This window comes from Malurus melanocephalus, unplaced genomic scaffold, assembly GCF_030028575.1.
Source record: "Malurus melanocephalus ecotype Western Australia unplaced genomic scaffold, MMel_1.1 scaffold_298, whole genome shotgun sequence".
NCBI lineage: Eukaryota > Metazoa > Chordata > Aves > Passeriformes > Maluridae > Malurus > Malurus melanocephalus.
Genome location: NW_026623530.1, coordinates 831,167 through 850,655, shown reverse-complemented (window position 1 = coordinate 850,655; position 19,489 = coordinate 831,167). Strand labels below are relative to the sequence as shown.

Here is a 19,489-nt window from a genome sequence, read left to right as displayed (position 1 = left end):
ATTTAAATTTCTATGAAGATTTGTTAGGAAAAGGCAGTTGGAGTCTCCTGATGTCACTGTCCACCTGGTTGGAGTCATCTTGACATGTTTATGCACTTTGGAAATTTGATTAGCATCTAATTTCCCTTTCTGCTAAATACAGTGTCTTGAATATGATTTTGTGTGCCTTGGCAGCAAGGTTTCTGTAATCACAAACTGCGGAAGAACAAAAAGAAACTTCCATGGTTATTTGGCACGTCTGTTCTTGGAATAAAAAAGCATCAATCCATAAATCTATCTGTTCAACTGAAGTTAAATCTGTGAACTGGAATTAGAGGACTAGAGAGATTTCAGGTTTCATTGATTCCTTTCTTGGGAAAATTGTTTGAGTTTCACTTTAAGGCTCTGCTCTTCCGTTCATACCCTGTGAGTATTGAAGGGGATCTATATCCTAGCTGGTTTTTAAAATATTCCTCACAYTGGAGTCCAGAACCTGCCCTGTGCCTGTTTGATAGATGTTTTTCCCTTTACTTCTCTTTCCAGATAGCYCAAAGCATTCAATGTTGCAGTCCACAAATCCACATGGATTGGTTATTTTATGTTTTCAGTCTTACATGTGCGAGGCTCAAATGTAGCCTTAYGTAAGCATAAGGCTTACATGTAAGTGATGTACATGTGTAGGACTCAGAACTCTTAGAAAGAATGATAGAAAGTTATCTCTGCTGCAAGAGCAGCATCTTGTGTGAGTTCTTACAGCGCTGGCTCTTACAGAGGTTTAACGTCATAAATGACTAAGTCAGACTTGCATTTTATTCTTTTCTTCTCCCTGCTGTCTTCTCTTGCCCTACATCTGCTTTTGACAAATTGTAGGCATAGGTTTCTGAGGTATTTGGGAAGGGAGTATATGATTATAAATTTGAAGTTTTTTCTTGTGGGAGAGCAGATGTAGCCAATGATGGTTTAAGAGGTTATAAAAAAATGTTGTAGCTGGCTGGCACTCTCCAAAATCTAATTTGTGGACTGATACAGAGTAGTGAGCATTCCTGGTTTTGAGTGTAGTAGGAGAGTCTTGCATTATTTTTTTTCTTTAGTAATAGGTTTGGGTTCTTTACTTCCAGGACCCTACATCTCACTGCCAGAAGTGTTCCATTCTATTTTCTAAATCCCTTGTAGTAATTCTCAGTTTAAATTTAATCTTGCTGTAAACTGAGGTTGTTCTGGCAAGTAAGACCAGAGGCATTTATTTATCTTGTGAGAAGGAGCTGTAGTATGTGACTTCTCTAATTAATTAATGTATTTATGGCTTAAAGCTCTGTACATGACAAATCCAGACTTGTCTGATAGAAGAAGATAGTTTTGTGGATTAGGTGATRGAACTGCAAAATCGTATATCAGCTGTCTGAGACTCTTTCATTAATGTAAATACAAGCATATGTTAGCTTAATTRGCACAATTCTCACTATACTCCAGCTTTCAGTTTTTTAGAGATTGCAGCCAGGARTGAACTTGTTATACAAACTAGTAAATAACTGGACTAATGCAAGACCAAGAGGGACCAGGATACTGCAGCCTGTCTTAAAGGAAAGTGCTCCAGCTAAACCTTCAAACTTACTGCAGGGTTAGACAGAGTGAATGTGTTGTTACATTACGTTCCCAAGTTGTAATGTCASGTAATGTTAGACCACTGCATGTTCAGTCCTGGGAAGTAAGGAAAACTGATTAATTTTGCAAACAAGACAAGGACATTATGGCAAAGAAATCCTGTAATGGTCAAGAAGTCCAAAACTTGGCAACATCTGCTAGAATGGTTTCTAATCCTACAGCCAAGGTACAAAGTGGATTGTTGGTGGGTTTTTGGGGCTGGTGGGGTGGTGCTGGTAGTTGTTGAGGAATACAGTTTGATGTCAGACTTGAAAAGCCTTGAAGAAATAACCCAAATAACCTCTATTTCAGGAACTTGGGATCTAGCCATTGAAGAGGAGAGATGTTGAAATTTTGTGTGCTAGTCCTGCTAGTTTTTGTTGGTCTCAGTTCACAATACATGGATTGTGCTTTTAATGTATCCAAATCCAAAGATCCAAATGTATCTTCTAAACTTTCAAAGGAAGAGAGAGTTTTTTGTGTCTTTTGTATCTCCCCCTTCTCAGAAAGCAGGTGATAKGGGAATGGAATTAGAACAGCARCCTCGTGGATCTCCACCTCCARTCAGTCTTAGRGTGCTCAGGAATTTTAATGTCTGCWTTGCTTTCTGGTTCTTTCCCAGGCAGCAGCATGGAACTGGCCTGATGTTGGACAATCACACAGCAGCTCTCAGGGCCTCAGCAGCAGCAGTGAATCTGTCACACTTCATGTTGAAATTGCTCTGCTGCTAGCTTACAGTTGCTGTGAGCTGCTGCAGACACAGATGATGACACTGTCCGTTTAAAAAAGCTAAAGTTTCTACTGTAACTGGCTTGGCTTTGCCAGTTGCTGGAGGAAATTTGGTAGCAGGCCAGTGGCCTCTTGAAGCCCTCAATTARCTTTGAAAGTGCTATGGAAATGCTAATTTTAATAACATATGTATTAAAAAATCAAGTCTTGAACATTGTAGGAAGAATCCCACGTTGGCTGATAATACATTGGTCATGCCATCAGTTGGCTTATCACTGGCAGTTACTAAACCAAGCAGGATTGTGCACAAAGTGCAGCTTGTGCTGACTTTAAGCTGTAGCGTGGGACCTGCATTTGGCCTAGAAATAGAAACAAGATGCGGTCAATTCAGGTTGAAGTTTCTCTCTGTTCATTCTGTATAATTTTAATCCAGATTTATGGCCTCAGCTTGCTGATCTCTGTTAATGCAATCATAATTGTTTCCACCAAAGTCTACTGGGTGCAGAAGTGATGGACAACATTTCCATGCTGGTGTTCTAATGGTTTATTTTGTATCCCTCTTGTTGGATGATCAAAGATTTCCACGTGGTGGCTATTTTTGGCTGAGAAAAAAGATTTCTGTTGATAGTTGCTGGTTTTGTGACATGAAGTCCCTAAAATTTTAATCTTAGAAGACTYAACTTTGGATGTGGTCATGTTACCATTTTAAAGTTCTTAGAACAACAGTGGATGTACTTGGATTGAGTCAACCAGTATCAGTAATTTTTCTGCCTGGCAGTGTAAATTGCYCTATTTGGCATCAAGGCAGCCAAGTTTAACTGTAGGGCTTTTTATAGCGCAAGAAATGATGCTTGACTTAAAAATAAATCCATTTCTTATTAAAACCAGATTTTATYGCTGAATTGCTTTGTATAGAGGTTTTATATGTCAGGAATATATATTTAGATATTCATTTACCCAATTAAACAACTGTTCCGTGGTATGTATTTTTTGAGAAGTCAGTCATAGTAGATGTTTGTTCCTTACCCTTTGGGCATGGGTAGGAAACTTACTTAGTACACAGTTTGTAGGCTGTTAATGAGTCCTGATCAAATCACTGTGAGGAACTCACATGGCAGATTACCTTTCTAACAATTTCACTGTAAATACTCTTTCAGTGAGTASAACACCTTCCATCAGGTTTTGTTGCCTAAATGGAGTGTTGTGAAAACTTGTAAGAYTTTTTCTTAATCATCTAATGGACTAAATCGAGAATGTTCTTCCMGTGTTGAATTGCATAAAGAGGAAAGGGAAATGTCACTCTGTTATTACTCTTTACCTAAAAGTTTTAGCTTGGGTAAGGCTTTCTTGTGTGTAGAAAGAAAATATTCCACACTTTTGGAAAGAGGCAGGTTGGAAAGTGTGGAAGTTAAAAACATTGATCCTGCTGGATAATGTGACAGCAGAGCTCCGAGTGACGTTCAGGATGGTCGACAGATCTTGGCTTTGACCTGCATAACCAATGTGTTCTATAGCCAACAGCCTCAAGATGCATTCACAAAGGTGGGAGGTGTAAGAAGTATTTCCCAGTTGGATCAGGGTTTYCAGGAGGTCTCAGTTCTTCATTAGGCATGTTAGACCAAGCCCTTGGTGATGCAGTCTCAGCAGTCTTAGCCCACTCCCACCCCTCAGCAGCCAGCAGAGCTGTGTTGCTTGATATGGGATGGAGTACAGCTGCCCTGACCAGCTCTGAGGCTGCTGATGCTGTGAGTAGTTTGAGAAACTCAAGAGAAACCAAAAAAATGGTGTAGATTTTTGTTTTAAATTATCCTATTACTGGTGTTTAGGAGAAGCAACAGTATGAAGGAACTAAAGGTATCTGGTGACTAAAGTATATTCATTTAGAGTTCTAATATGTGAAAGTCCTAAATCACAAGACCTTGTTTAATATTACTGGCACTGTTTTTTTCCATGTATAGCTCCTCTCTTTTTTAAATAAATGCTTTAATTTCCACTCTATGTTAATTTTAAGAAAGATGTTAATGTCTCTCTTAGACCTGTTTCTGCTGTAATTTTCCTCTGCTTGATTTTTTTTCAATGAATATGTCAAATAATTGGTTTTCCCTCTTCACTCTCAAGCCAGAGCTAAAAATCAGTAACACATCATCATCATCTTTTCATGCTTCAAATGAGATTAAATTAAGAAACGCATGTTCTTATTACAGAAGGGTGCCCATAGCATAGTGGCAGATAGTGAAGAATGTTTCATGTTCAATGTTTCATGCCTGGGGTAGCTGTGTGCTAGCTAAAGGATACTTGTACTTTTCTAAAGCTGGCCTGTGTTAACAATGCATGTGTGTATCTATCTTCATGTTAATGTTGATTTAACTTAAATGAGATGCCTGCTCTCTCACCTGCAGCCTGATCARCTGTTGAATTGAACAATTGAAGAGAAGATTTGATACTTGATTGAATTTAAAGACTTGGCAGTTTTCTTCATAAACTATGCAAGTTATCATAAGATGGTTTGGGCTTGTGGGACCTTTAAAGCTCATCCAGTTCCAACCTCCATGGGCAGGGGCATCTTGCACTAGACCTGCACTAGGTTGCTCCAARCCCTGTCCAACCTGGCCTTGAACACTTGCAAGAATGGGGTAGTCACAGCTTCTTTGAGCAGCCTTGTGCCAGGGCCTCACAGGGTGGAATTTCTTCTCMATATTCTATCTGAGCCTGCCCTCTTTATGCTTTCTCATTTGATGTTTTGAAATGGAAGCTGACAGTCTGAGTTTGCATTCCTGCTGCTGTAATGGAGGTGTTTGCACATGTCGGGAACCTTTATCATAGCTGTAATTTCTSCTTGCAGGCTCCACAGAGCTCAGTGTGCAATTAAACAGACTCAGGTAACTGTTCAGAAAATAGGAAAGGAGATTGAAGAGAAGCTGAGATGTACATCTACAAGGAATGAACTGGTATGTTTGATTTATTAAACCTTATTTTATGGGCTTGCTGAAGCATCTGACTGATGTCTTGACTATAAGCTTGAGTTTTTTTGACACTTGAACTTGAAATCTTTCTTTACACCTGTCGTTTTAAATGGGAACTCATCTGAGAGCTGTGTAGTATCATGAATTTGAGTTGTGTGTGTTACTTGGATTGATTGTTTATCCCATTTTTACCTTTATTTTGTAYAATCATGCTATCAAAGCCTAAACATTGCACAGTGCATGAAAGAGGTCTTTCAGGAAAAACAAACTTCTAATGATTTATATGAAACTTAACAGGAATCTGAAGTAGATTTAGGGCGAGGTAGGTTTCCTGGCTGTATCTTCTTGCACCCTGACTCCCACTGGATGAACAGAGTTTATGCAAATGCTCTCACTCAAGTGACATAATAATTTTAAGCAGAAATTGTACTAGATCTTACAATAGCTTTTGACAGTTTGTTTTGCTTGCTCTCTCCCCCCCTTCAGAAAAGTCTGTTGGCATTAGTTTCTGCTTTCTGCTCAGAAAAGCTGAGTTTTTGGTKCAAAGCAAGGAGTTGACAGAACAGGAGTCATTTGTGGTGACTTCATTATGTTGGTACTCATTGGCATGTGTGTGGTGCCTTGCATAGGAAAGGGCACATTTGCAGTGTGAAGTTACTTTATTGTTGTAAAGGAGATTCTGGGTKGAGAATACTCACCTAAGTTCCAAAAGTGTCAAACTGGTTCAAGGATTTGACAAAATGGAAAAAAATGGGAGTTTGTTTACCCTCTCTAGTTACGGGGTTTACACTGTAGATGAAGAAATCACCTTCTGTAAGCTCTGAGTGCCAAAAGTGTAAAATCTCTTGTAAAAAAAATGGGAGTTTGTTTACCCTCTCTAGTTACGGGGTTTACATTGTAGATGAAGAAATCACCTTCTTCACTCAAGCTCTGAGTGCCAAAAGTGTAAAATCTCTTTTAAGTTTTCCAACCCAGAGCTTCTTTGCCTTCTGCTGATGTCTTGACTGTTTAACTGTCATCTTTTTCAGTTATGGATATCCCTATTCCTCCTTGTAAAGATTTTTTGTTTTTAAATATCTGAGAGCAAAACTATCGTGCAATCCTTATATGTTCTTAGTTGGAAGGGACTTTAATAAAGCTCATCCAGTTCTACTCCYTGCTAGGGGCAGGGAGGCCTTCCACTAGACTAGGCTGCTCTAAGACCTATCAAACCTGGCCTTGAATTCTTCCAGGAATGGGGCAGTCACAGCTTCTCTGAGCARCCTGTGCCAARGCCTCACCACCCTCACAGGGAAGAATTTCTTTCTAGCATCTAATATAAATCCTCTTTTAGTTTAAACATGCTCTACTTTGTCCTGTCACTATCTCCTTGTGTAAAAGGTCCCCGCCCTCTTTTTTATAAACTCCCTGAAAGTATTGAGGGGCCACAGACAAATTTCTTAGCAGCCATGGTCTGTTGGAAATGTTTATTTATTTTACTTATTTTACTTATTTTACTTATTTTTCTTTTCCTTTGTTCAACTGTGGAAGCTTTTGTCGGGCTTCTGTTCCCCTTTATATGTATGTGAACTGTAGTTCCATTCCTTAACATACAGTCATACTTCCTGCTGCAGTTTTGACCCACAAGGCAGAGTATACATGTGTAATAAAGTCAAACATGAAGCAGAAGGAAGAATTCAGCAAAAGTTGACTTATTTTCAGGCAGTTACTGTTGAAGCAACATAATCTTCATTTAACTGCTTGAAAAAGTGAGAGCTGGCAGAGTTATAGGAAGTGACAGTGTCTGATAGTACTTACACAAGACCTGCTCAGAAGCAGCACCAAGTCTGACTGGCCCTTTCAGGCTTTGAACTGTCAGGGGTATGATTGGACTGAAGAGATGTAATTTCTCTTTTCTGTTTTGAATCTGTCTTCAGTTGTTTTCCATAAGTATGTATTAAATATGGTAGATATTCCATCCTTAACACACAGAGAAACCCCTTATGATAGAACAGAAATGCTGTTTCCCTGTGCATATGACAGTGCATCAAGGGAAAAAAAYCAAAACTGATTCTTTAAAAATATGGGATTAGAGCAGATATAGGACAAATCCTAAAACTTCTAAAAAGGGGATCCTTGAAGTATAATCATGTGTAATGATGTAACCTGCTCCCCTCTGTGTGTTTTTTCATAGAATCATGGACTGGTTTGGGTTTGAAGGGACCTTTAAAGCTTATCTTACTCCACCTGCCTGCCATGGGACTTTCCATTAGATCAGGCTGCTCCAAGCCCTGTCCAGCCTGGCCTTGAACACTTTCAGGGACAGGGCAGCCTCAGTGTCTGTGGGCTACCTGTGCCAGGATCTCACCACCCTTAAAGCCAAGAATTTCTTTCCAGTATTCCATCTCATCCTGTTCTCTGGCAGTGGGAAGCCATTTGCCCTTATCCTGTCCCTCCAGGGCCTTCTCCGAAGTCCCTCTCCAGCTCTCTTGGAACCCTGACAGGGGCTCTAAGTTCTCTCTGGAGCCTTTTCTGTTTTCCAGGCTGAACACTTCTTCAGCCTTYTCTTTGTACCCTCTTTTTCTCATCATCCTGAAGCTGGCAATTGACTCTTAATAGTGCAGCTTGAACATCTCCAGCTTTTTTCCCACTCCCGCTTCCACTTATAACTCCTTATTGCTCATTGTCCTTCTAGCTGGTGAACCCTTTGCCAGGGAATGAATGCTTRTCCTGCTGATGGTGCTCTGCTGTCAGTTTTTATGTCCTGCTGAAGAACCTCTCCTTAATTTTCACTCTGAGTTCAGGAGAGGAGATGCATCCCACAAGGAGTAACAAGCACCATGGCACACATTTGAGTCGTTTTCCTTCCAAARCCAGCAAAATTATTAGAGTCTTTGGGTATCTGTTTCCTGTGGTAATCTATGAACTCACTTYTCAGTCAGACAGGTGCTAGCCTTGGCCTGTTTTTTCCTTCCCTTCTATCACCTCTTCTCTGAAACTGCTTCTGTGCAGAAAAACTTACTTTTTTTAAAATCTGTATTTCTTCCAATAGAAAAAGGAGAGTGARTGTTTACAGTTGAAGATCCTGGTGCTACGTAATGAACTGGAGAGACAGAAGAAGGCCCTTAGTCAAGAAGCAGCTTTGTTGCATAAGCAAAAAAGTACTTTGCTWGACAGAGGTAAGTGTAAAGACCTTYGGCTAATTTATGACCAGAATGAAAATGCTGGTTTCTTTTATATTTTTGTCTGGCTCTAATGTGCTTATATTTTTTCTTTATCTGAAACTTGCAGCCGGGTATAATTTTTTCATGCTTCATGCTATACTGAGTTTTGGACAGCAGTTTCTSTTATCTTGTCTCTGAATAACTTCTTACTATGACACATCTCCAAAGCAATCTTAAATCTCTGCTTAATTGACATTTTATGAGAAAATCAGAAGAACTGTAGTGTATTACACTAAACATTGCCTTGATAAAGGGACTTCATAATGTCATGAGGGAAGTTGCTGTACCTGTGATTTGGATTCTGTTTCAAGTGTTAGAAGACAAAAATCCCTGTGTGGCAGCCCTGGCTTTTGAGCCCGCCCTGCCTTCCCAGCTGCCTCTGCCTCTTCTTCTGGGTCAGATTTAAAGGCACAAGCACATTTTGGGCATACAAGCAGATGGACTATAGGAATAGAGTATTATCATAAAATCAACCCAAGACAGTCCTTTACTGGCCAAGGTTCCTATAGTGAAATGCTTTATCACTTCATCTTTGGAGGTCACYAAGGCCAAGGTACATACATGTTTGATCTTACTGCAGAATTTTTTGTTTTCAATACTTAGTTGAGTCTAAAGTAACTAGTCACTACTGAAAACGGTGGGTTTTACCATGTATTTATTCTGGCTATGCAGGTATTGAGAACCCGTAAGTGGATAACTGCATTATGTGGTTGTGAGAGGAATAGGTATTAAAGGAGGATGGAATCTGATGGGTTGTATTTGGCTGGTAACTGGTTTGTAGTGCATGAAGACAGGTATTCCTCCTGTGGTGGCATTCCTAGCTTGGGAGCATAATATGGAAGATGGGTGGGTAAGAATAAGCAGAGGATTATTACCAACATTTTATCAGTATCTACTTCTAAAACTTTGGATAGCTAAGAAAATACTTYATACTAATTTTTTTTTCTGATTCCTCATGTTTCTTAGAAAATGCATTTGGGACTGAATACCAGAAACTTGAAGAGCATAATGAATCTCTGCAGGAATTAAGAAAGGAATGCACTTCTAAGAGGTAAAAGGACCTATGTTTATTCTGTAACTGAAAAAAAAAAAAAAGAGAGGCTTGAGAATAGGCCATTGAAAATGTCACTTCTGGCATCAAATTCTTCCTCAGGTTGCCCTAAAACTTCTGTTAAGAGATCCCTGCTACAATTTGTAGATATCTAAAGTGATAATTACCAGTGACAAGTCTAGAGAAGAAAACAGATGCTTGTTTGTTTGTGTAGGCTCTGATAGGACTTTTAGGTGTGTTTTATTGTAACATAGCTTCGTAATAACCTAATGCTTGAAGTCAAAATACGTCTAYAATGTATGGTACTCCTGAAAACAAAAATTAGCTTTGTTTGCTGTATTATTTTTGGGTATTATGCTAGCATTATCTAGCATTTCATATGATAGGAAGTGATAATTAGAAAGCTGTAGAAGGGATATGATAGCTTGGTAGCTTTATTTGGAGCTTTTGAAGAAAATAATGGTATTGTAATCTCTTTGCCCAAAGAGAACAGTTTTTGAARACAAATGCCCAGCAGACTATTCGATGCAAGCAGTTGCTGTCGGAGCTATCCTACATCTACCCTATTGATCTGGTATGTTTTCAACATCCTAAAAATCTGCTTGATGTGAAATGGACTTTCTATGACACTGCAAGAAATTATCATACTTTTTTTGTGATAAACAAGATGAGCAAAGAGGAGATTCTATTTCAGCTTTTTCTTATTTGGTCCTTTGATTACAAGCTCTACAGGGAGGGAACCTATGCYAGCACCTCTTACTCAATCTCAAACAGAAAAATAGAATAGCTGTAATTTAATGGATGTTTTGCATTTTGTGTACAGTTACAAAAAGTAACCCTGACAGTAGGCTAGCTGAATGCACAGAAACATGTTAAAATATTGAGCTTAAAAATCCTTTCTATAATGAAATTATTAATATAAAGCTCTTCACTCTTTAAAAAAGTTGCATTTATTTTCTGAGCTATGTGAAATGTGGATTAAAATAGTGTGTCAGTCACTCTTAAGTTAAATTGACTTTAGTTTTTTTTTTTTTTGGTTAGTTTGTTGTTTTTGTTGTTTTTGTTTGTTTGTTTCTTAGCTTTGTTGTCATTGTGTTTTATGCAGGTTTTGGTTTTCTGGATGTTATTGTTTCATTCTCAATTTCCACTGTTGATTTTAAATTTACAGAATAACCAAAAGGATTACTTCGTTTGTGGAGTCAAACTTCCTAATTCTGAAGACTTTCAAGGTATCTTTTGTATTCTTAATGTAGTTGTTACAGTTAACACTGCTTCTAARCTTCTTAAAATTAAGAAAACTGGTAGCAATACCTTAGGGTCCAAATTTTTGACCAGAATGATCTAAACTAGAAGAAATTAATTATTTATTGCTAATTCCTAGCTAAGGCAAAGGAAGTTTCTGTTGACTCTTAGTAAAGCACCTTTGTGTTCCAAGACTCCATATTGAAACACTGGAATAGGTTACTTAGAGAGGTGGTAGRGTCTCCATCCTTGGGGATGCTCAGAACTCAGCTGGACACACTGCTGTGCTTCGAGCCGAGGTGAGGACTGTGCAATTCCCAGAGGTGACTTCCAAACTCGGTGATTCTGGAAAATACTTGTGTCTGACCTAAAATTCCATTGGGGATTTTTTTTTTGAGTCCGTAAATCTTGGTGGGGCAACAGGCATGAATTGCTGTTTGGTTTGCTGTAGTTACTGGTGAAATTTTAGGTTTTTTGTGCAAGGTATTTGTTTGACACTTCTCTGGCAGTATGGAGTACTTTACRAGTGACCTTCTACTTTAACTGTCAATCATCCTATATTTCCAGAAGGAAGTATATCATATGCCTGCCTGTATAAGGGTACAGGTAACTGCATGCATTCATCTACAAACGTTTAACATTAACTGGAAATTGATTAAAATCCTCTTGAGGGTTTCTTGCCCCTAGTGTTTGTTTACTCTGGCTTCTTGAGCAGAAACCTCCATTGATTGTCTTAACTCTTTAAAGCCACCCCATAGTAATTAACTTGTACTAATAATATGCATATTGGAGGAATAATCTTTAAAACAAATGGATTTGTCAATAGGACAAAATTCAGTCTACTACTTTGTTTTCCTGGATGCACTAAATGTGGTAATGAACTCAGTTTGATAACTMTTGMGGAATCAGTGGTGTGCCATCTTCTGGCCCATTTTCAGTTTCCCAGTATTAATTTGTTGCAAAAGAATGACTAATTCTTTATGCAAGTTTCTAAAAATATTGTATTGGGAGGAAAAAGTACTAAGCATTCAATTTAATGAAATATGCGGTTAATTTTGAAACCCATCTGTCTGGTRTGGTTCTTACCTTGGACTCAGTAGATACTAATTTAAAAAAAATTAGGTGTCTGAAGCATCAAAAAAAAAAACCTATGAAAAACCAATTTTGTTGCAAATTTGTAACATTTTTACAAARTCCGTTTTGAGAGGGGGTCTAACTTAACTACATATGACAGGCTCTAATAGAGCTCAGTATGGTTGTTGAATATCATGTAAGCTTTCCTGAAGGTCCTCTGTTTAGCTGGTTTCATGGATGCATCAGAAGGGATGACTGTTGGGCTGTATGTATCCCTTAAAAAGAATTAAAAATAGAGAAAAGAGGCTAAAAGATGTAATTTGAATCGCAGACCTGTGTGTATTCCTGGCAGGTGAAGCTTTATGGTTGAAACTTTAAATATTAAATAAAAAATAATACTTTAAAACAGTAGGTTAATATAAGTGTTTCCAGTATTGACAGAGAACAGGGTTCATCRCTTGGGGTTGGTGTCTCTCCAACTGATCTCACTTGTAAATAAAGTTGAGGAGGAATGCAGCTTTCCACTGATCCCATTCACACATGTCAACTCCATCTACAGAAATGCAGAAAGCTTAATACTTGAGTTTTGTCTTGGGAATTTTGTTTCACTTTTCTTGTCTCTTCTGTACCCTCCCCCATCCAGGCAGTGTAGCTTTGAAAGTAGAATTTGCAGGAGAGCAAGCCATCACCCATTTTCTGTGCCTTTGTCACAAGAGGCAAACACAGTGAAGTGCAAACACTTCTAAAGCTGTCCAAAGTGACTCCAGGCCTCCTTTTATTCTGGAGTTCTGACTTCTGAGAGCTACATTAATTGTCATTCTCTGAGCAATAAAAGGATGAATACTACGATTCAGTGGATGCAATTAATAGTGGAATCCTTTTGTCATTGACAGCAAAAGATGACGGAAGCACYGCTGTTGCCCTGGGCTATACTGCTCACCTGGTTTCTATGATATCCTTCTTCTTGCAAGTGCCACTCAGGTATCCTATCATTCACAAGGGCTCCCGTTCTACAATCAAAGATAATATCAATGACAAGCTGACTGAGAAAGAGCGAGAGTGAGTATGTTGTAAATACACTAATGTACTTTCTTCAAAACAATAACACCAAAAAAATCCCACCTTAAACAGTTTTGGGTTGTCTGAGGTAACAAGGAGTTTGAAGTTACTTGTTACTACTTTCAGTAACTGTCCTTGAGTTTCTCTTCTTGGAATTCTGGGATGCAAGAGAGTAACTCAGCTTTGTTTTTCTGGGTCTGTTGACGCATACCTGGCTTTGATTTGGCATCCAGTAATGCTGGAAAAACTTAAATAGTATTTTGTAGTGTTTCATGAGTTTTGCCTTTTATTTGGAAGACTTGCCTTTTATGTTTTGCTACTGGCTATGGGAATAAACTGCAGATAGCAAGTGTAGCTTCAGTGGGGAGCTGCTGCCAGCAGTGGAGTAGTGGTTGATAAGCGTGAGAAAACAAATAGGTTTTTTTTAACACAGAGATTTTTAATCAATTGAAAAAGCACAGTAGCCTGCTAACTCTACAAGTCAACCGAACAGTCAATGAAGAGCTTTTAGTGTGTTCTGTAATCATTGTCTGAACATGTAGCCACACTGTTGTGTTCCTTCTAGGAAACTTTCTTGCTTTCTTTAAACTCACTCTCTGAATGCCTTCTCCTGCATTTTGGAACTTTGCCTGTTTTCCCACTGTCTTTGCACCTGTGTGCTCTAATAAGAAAATAGTGGCAATTTTTGTTTAAGGTTTACTTTGTAGCCTGAAACCACTGAACTCCAGGAATGCAACACTGACCAGTGATGGGAGGCCAACTGCTCCATTCAGATTCTGGGCACTGGCAAGGTTTGCCTAGAGAGGTTATGGATTCCCCATCCCTGGAAGTGTTCAAGGCCAGGCTGGATGTGGCTTGAAGCAATCTGGTGTAGTTGAAGGTGTCATTGCCCTGGCAGGTGCTTGGAATGAGACAAGTTTGAAGTCCCTTACAATTCAAACCATTCTGGGATTCTGTGATCCTATGTGTGTATGGATGGCTACAGTTGGGCTTGCWGCACCAGTAACTTTTTCTACAAAAGTTTGAAAAAGGAGCAAAGGAATGACTGAGGAGAAATGAACTTGTGGAAAGTAGCTGGCTCTATTGACAGGAAACTGTGAAAACGCAAATTCTTCTCTTGGGAAATAAATATGCAGCTAAAGTATTACAACATTTTAATACTAATTCCTCATAATCCAAAGCAAGATGGAATGGTTTTATTGTGCCTAGTTGACAGGATTGGGGTGCTTGAAAGTGTCTGATTTCTCTTTCAAGGTTAGTGACTTTTGGCAGGACAGGCAAGGCCTTACGATTTAAACTTGCTGAGGTCTTCCTGTTTGACATCTTAAAGTACAACTATATAATTATGTATTGCAAAGTAATTTTGATACCATTTTAATAACTTGTCCAACACACTTGTGGGTACCTTGATAGAACATTGACCTGTTTTGCTTCACTGTACTTCTCAAAGCATATGGTCATACTCCTTTGTGTACATTACTTTGAGAAGGGTTGCAAACTAGAATATTTGTGTCTTGGAAACAAGTTTCTGAGTAGTAGAGCTGCCTGTGTGTGGGTGTATAAAGATTAATTTGATTTCCTGTTCTCTGAGTCAGGTTGAAAGGTTTAGTCCTTCAGGCTATAGCCTTCCAAACTCTTGTGACTTAATACTTGATTTCCCAATAGATTTCAGAAAAGGAGAAAGTTTAGCTAAGTATATGAATCCCTGATGGGTTATTTACCTATGTTGTGCAAGATTTTTTCAGGATTAGCTCCTGTTGGAGATACTCTCTTACCCAGCCACTGGAGAAAGAATCATACCAACCCTAAGGTCTTTGGTTTTTATAGGTAAACCTCAAATGCCTTAAATTGCAGTTGTGTTTCTAAACTAACAGCTCATGTTTCTCCCTTGCTCCTAATTGCATTGAACACAGCAGTTAACATGCATTATTGAATTGCTTTATTTCAGTCACCTGTTCTTTAGTGGCTATTTAAGCTCCAACATAAATTGTTGAGTAATTGCAGTGAGGTAATCCCTATATTTGATCTTTAGTATAACACATAGCATCTTMATTATGACTAGGTTAAACATTTTATTTGTCCTTTTCTTGTTTGGTTTTTTTTGTGGTTTTTTTTTTGGGTTGGTTTTTTGTTTGTTTGTTTTGATTGCAGGGTTTCCCCATGATCCTTATTAGGAGCTTCTGGAAATTGTGTACTGGGGCGTATAGCTGAGATTTTTGCTCAGGAGCAAATTCATAAGTACAGGTGTTTGTTTTTAAAGTTACGCTGTATAAAGGTGCTACTACACTTTCAAGTTTCTTTAACAGTTTTTCTAAGTCCTCCTTTCTTTACCAGTCCTCCAGTCCTCCTGGTTAAATATTTTGAAAGCTTTCAGAATGTAAGTAACTTCTGGGAAATGCTTGCATCTGCTTCAGATTGGTTTAGTTGCATGATCCAGGTCACTTCTATGAAGACCTTGAGGATTTTCAATTTTGTCTGCTACAGTAACTGTTATATTTAGACTTTGAAGTAGGAGGCTGTGGTGAGAACTTAGCACTTTTCAGGACACTGTACTGCATGTGGAATGAAGTATAGAATGACTACCAGTAGCACATAGTATATGGTAAGCCTTGTACTTGTAGAGATATTAGTGTTTATAATCTGCTCAATAASTGTTGCCCTCTTGTATTCCAAAACCTGATTTTGGTACTACTAAAGTGCTCTAAGTTTTCTTCAATTAAGTCTACTTTTATGACTTTTTGAATTACCACGCTAAGGCAAGAATCTGATATTTATTAAATATCTCRTTAATTCAGTTCTTCAGTGGTCTCTTTAAGCATCTCCACAGTGCATCCAATATRTATGAAAAAGGAATTCTCAGAAGTTCTGGATTGTGAAAGATTTCAAAGCAATGAGTGCACTTCGAGTCAGTTTGCAGAGGASACTGTGTTTGGCAGGAGTGTTGACCCGCAGAGAAAGACTCTGCAGAGGGATCTGGACAGGCTGCATTGRTGGSWCAAGGACAGATGTGTGAGGTTCAATGAGGCCAAAAGCTGTGTCATGCCCTTAGRTCACCACAACCCCATGGAGCACTGCAGGCTYGGGGCASAGTGGCTGAAAAGCTGGGAAGGAYTTTGGGGSTGCTGAYCAACAGTGGCTGAACATSAGCCCAGGGGTGCCCAGGTGGTCMAGAGGCTGATGACACCTGGCCTRTACCAGCAATGGGGTGGCATCAGCCCCAGGGCAGTGCCTGTTGTCCTGTGCTGGGCACTGGTAAGGCACCACTGAGCCTGGGCCCCTYCCAACARGAAAGACATTGAGGAGCTGGAGTGTGCCCAGAAAAGGGGATGGAGATGTGGAAGGATCTAGAGCACCAGGAGAGGCTGAATGAGCTGGTGGAGCTCAGCCTSGAGAAAAATAAGCTCGGGGGGACCTTTTCACTCTACGACTCCACAGGAGGATGGAAGTTTCTGTTTCCAGGTAACAAGTGACAGGATGAGAGGAAACAGCCTCAAACTGTGCCAGAGAAGATTTAAGTTGGATATTAAGGAAACATTTCTTCCCTGAAAATGCTCTCCAGCCCTTGTACAGTCTGGTACACTGGTGAAGTCAACATCCCTGGAGGGGTTTAAAAGCCATGTGGATGTGTCTCTTGGGGATAAGGGGTTAGTGGTGGCCTTGGCAGTGCTAGGCAAGTGGTTGAATTTCAGATATTTTTAAAGATCGAAGAAACTTAATGATTCTATAGATATGTAACTCCCAAATTTAAGGTATTTAGACAGCAATGTGTTCCACTCTCCAGTGATGAACAAGCATTTTTGCAGAATAAACCACCTAAATTCTTCGCCACTGTTTTGGTGGAACTGAAACCTGMCACTTCATCACCTCCTCATCAACATAGTGAGAATGCTGAGATGAAACTATTTCTGRTATGTTCTGATACTGTGTCTCTCAAGCACTGTATTTAATACTTGTTAGTCTGCTTCCTGATTTTTAATAAAGAATGAYTTCCAGCTTAGGGCAAAATAAGGATTGTTATGTCTGAAGTGACACATACTTTGTGACATTTCCTGTGTTAGTGTRGCTGCTCATGCCATAATATTTTTGAATATAAACAGCTTGGAAATATCTGTATTCCTCTAAGAATTTTTTTAAAGGTCAGTCATCTTTCTGGTACGGTTTGTRTATCTGGACAAGGGAAATGCACATTCAGAACAATTATTTTTGTTAAACTTTTRSAMKAYMASTMSKASTKRTMKTSYAAAAGATTTTCAAGTCTTACTTACATGGTAGGTARCTTGGAACTGGAAATAATTTCAAGAAGTAGTTTTACTAACATTATTTCTCTGTAATAATAGTACAGAGAAATCAAATAGTATACACAATCTGACTGATGTACACCTTCTTCCCACCAAAATTTGTTAAGGGAGGGTTAGAAAACTAGCAGTAGTATGAAAGTGGTCACCTCATTGTCATACTTCATGGGGAAAAAATGAGGGGTAGAAAATGGCACCATGCCTACAAAGGTTTCTATTTAAAAGGTAGCAAGAACATTGTCATTTGCAAGCATAGCTGCTGGAGTGCTTAAAAGTCATTACACAGTTGTCTTGATCTCCAGGAAGGGCTATTTTTTTTTTGTCATATGTTTAAATTTTGAACTTGTTGYTATTCAATGTTATAAAGGTCAAAAATATATATCAAATTTAAAGATAAAAARCAAGCAGGATCCACACAGTCATGGAAGAAGCCTGACCTAGTCTTCTGCATTTTTTTGCAGGAATATTTGGCATTAGTTGATCTGAGATAACAGTAAACAACGGTAAAGGTTTTCTTGGCATTTTGTAATTTATAGAAAGATTCCTTTTTTTCTCTTTCACTCTGCCTGATAAATACAGACAGCAACAGGCCAAAGGGTTCAAACAACTACAGTGCAAGTCTTAGGCATGCACATTGAGGGATCTGACAACTTTGCAGTTGTTTTATAAYTTTGAGTTATCTCCCGAACCAAAATTTGTATGAGATAACATAAGGGGGARTGAAATTGAGGATGTTACCATGGGTTACTTGTCCAGTCTAAATATCTTCTGTTGTCACTGAAATAAGAAACATCTATTTATTGTAATACAGTGTCATAGGAAACAGGATCGAAATAACAGCTAAATAATAATACAGCTAAAAGGGATAGGTTTGTCCCTGAAGTAATTTCCTGGCAACTATTTCTTTGATGTGGAGTTACACCTCAAATTTGTCTTTTTCTGCATCTCAGCTTGATCATTATTGAGAACCCCAGAAGATTGCCGTGRTTAATCAGTTTCTGTCTTCATATTTGATTTCTCTAGGTACTGATACTTTAAAGACCATTTTGATTTCATTGCTGTAGCCCTTGTGGGAAGGGCAGAGGTATAAATAAAAATAATACAAGTCACGATCCGCTGGGATGGTGCAGACTTGTTGCAATGAAGAGGGTATCAAGCATGAACCATGGATGCCCTTCTTGGGTCTYCAGAGTGGTTCTGGATTCCTTAAGGATACAAAGCATTGAGTGAGTTTATCCTAATACAGCTAAAGTTGATGTACAAGCACTTCTGCATGTGGGTAAAGTCAGTGTATCTCCACAGTTTATTGACTGAACCCTGAACTCYACCAGACTGTGATACTTGGGTTGGGGTTGCTTTTCCTTAGTTTAGAGAACCAAATTTGAGAGAAGTGGAGAAGTTCAGATTAAGTAAATCAGGAAGGACATAYTTTGAATCTGCACATGCTCAAGCTGTTACTTTGGTACACTGATGTGGTTTAGACCTACTCATTTGCCCTGTTCAGGAAAACTGCTTATGTTGTGTGTGGTTCGTGCAGTGTTAAATCATGAAAAGTGAATTACTGACASGGGAAGTTCTGATGTAAAAAATTTCAGGCTTCTGATTAAAGCAAATATATGGGTTTCCTTGCCAGTTCTGCTCCAAAACTGCTTCCAAATTACCCTTCTCAATGTATTCTCTTTCATTTCTTTTAAGTGTGGCAAGCTGGATTTGCAAGTAAGTAGMGATAATTATTGCTGAAGTGGCCTGTGGATAGTTCTGGAGCATTTGCAGTACAGTTGTTGAATGAGCATAATCTGTAAGTGATCCTCCTTATTTGGCCTTATTCCAATTTGGAAGAATGGCAAATTCAGCTGTAATAGACTTAGTACACCACTAAAGTGGTTGTTGCTCTGTGCCTGGTAACAGATAAGCCACCTGCAAATAAAGAAGATGGAAAATCAGAACACAAGCACGTGAAGAATAATTTTTCACTGACATTAGGATTTTCCAAATAAATTGAGAAGTCTTTAATCATATTTCGTACTTTGGCTGAGATAATGAAATGGCAGCTTTGGAAAGAAATCTTGTCAAACTTAGATGGAGGGAGATGGTTGCTGGAGAAATCTAATAGCTGTCACAGAAAAGGTGCTTATTTGGGGTAGATTGAGTGTTTTTTGAGGGTACAGCTGTATTACTCAAAGAATGTTTTTTTTTGCCATGAACTTACCTTGAACTGTATTTTTACATTCTTCAGTTCTTGAGGATATTTAG

At 38.7% G+C, this 19,489-nt stretch overlaps 1 protein-coding gene across 1 annotated transcript in view; it reads left to right on the top strand.

Moving 5' to 3' along the window:
- The window catches only part of UVRAG (UV radiation resistance associated), a 90,638-nt gene that overhangs the window by 32,200 nt on the left and 38,949 nt on the right, over nt 1–19,489 (top strand). The window contains exons 7-12 of the mRNA XM_057376999.1: nt 5,192–5,297; nt 8,344–8,470; nt 9,482–9,566; nt 10,053–10,140; nt 10,735–10,795; nt 12,776–12,941. Of these exons, the coding sequence (XP_057232982.1) occupies nt 5,192–5,297; nt 8,344–8,470; nt 9,482–9,566; nt 10,053–10,140; nt 10,735–10,795; nt 12,776–12,941 (633 nt within the window). The remainder of the gene's footprint in view (nt 1–5,191; nt 5,298–8,343; nt 8,471–9,481; nt 9,567–10,052; nt 10,141–10,734; nt 10,796–12,775; nt 12,942–19,489) is intronic.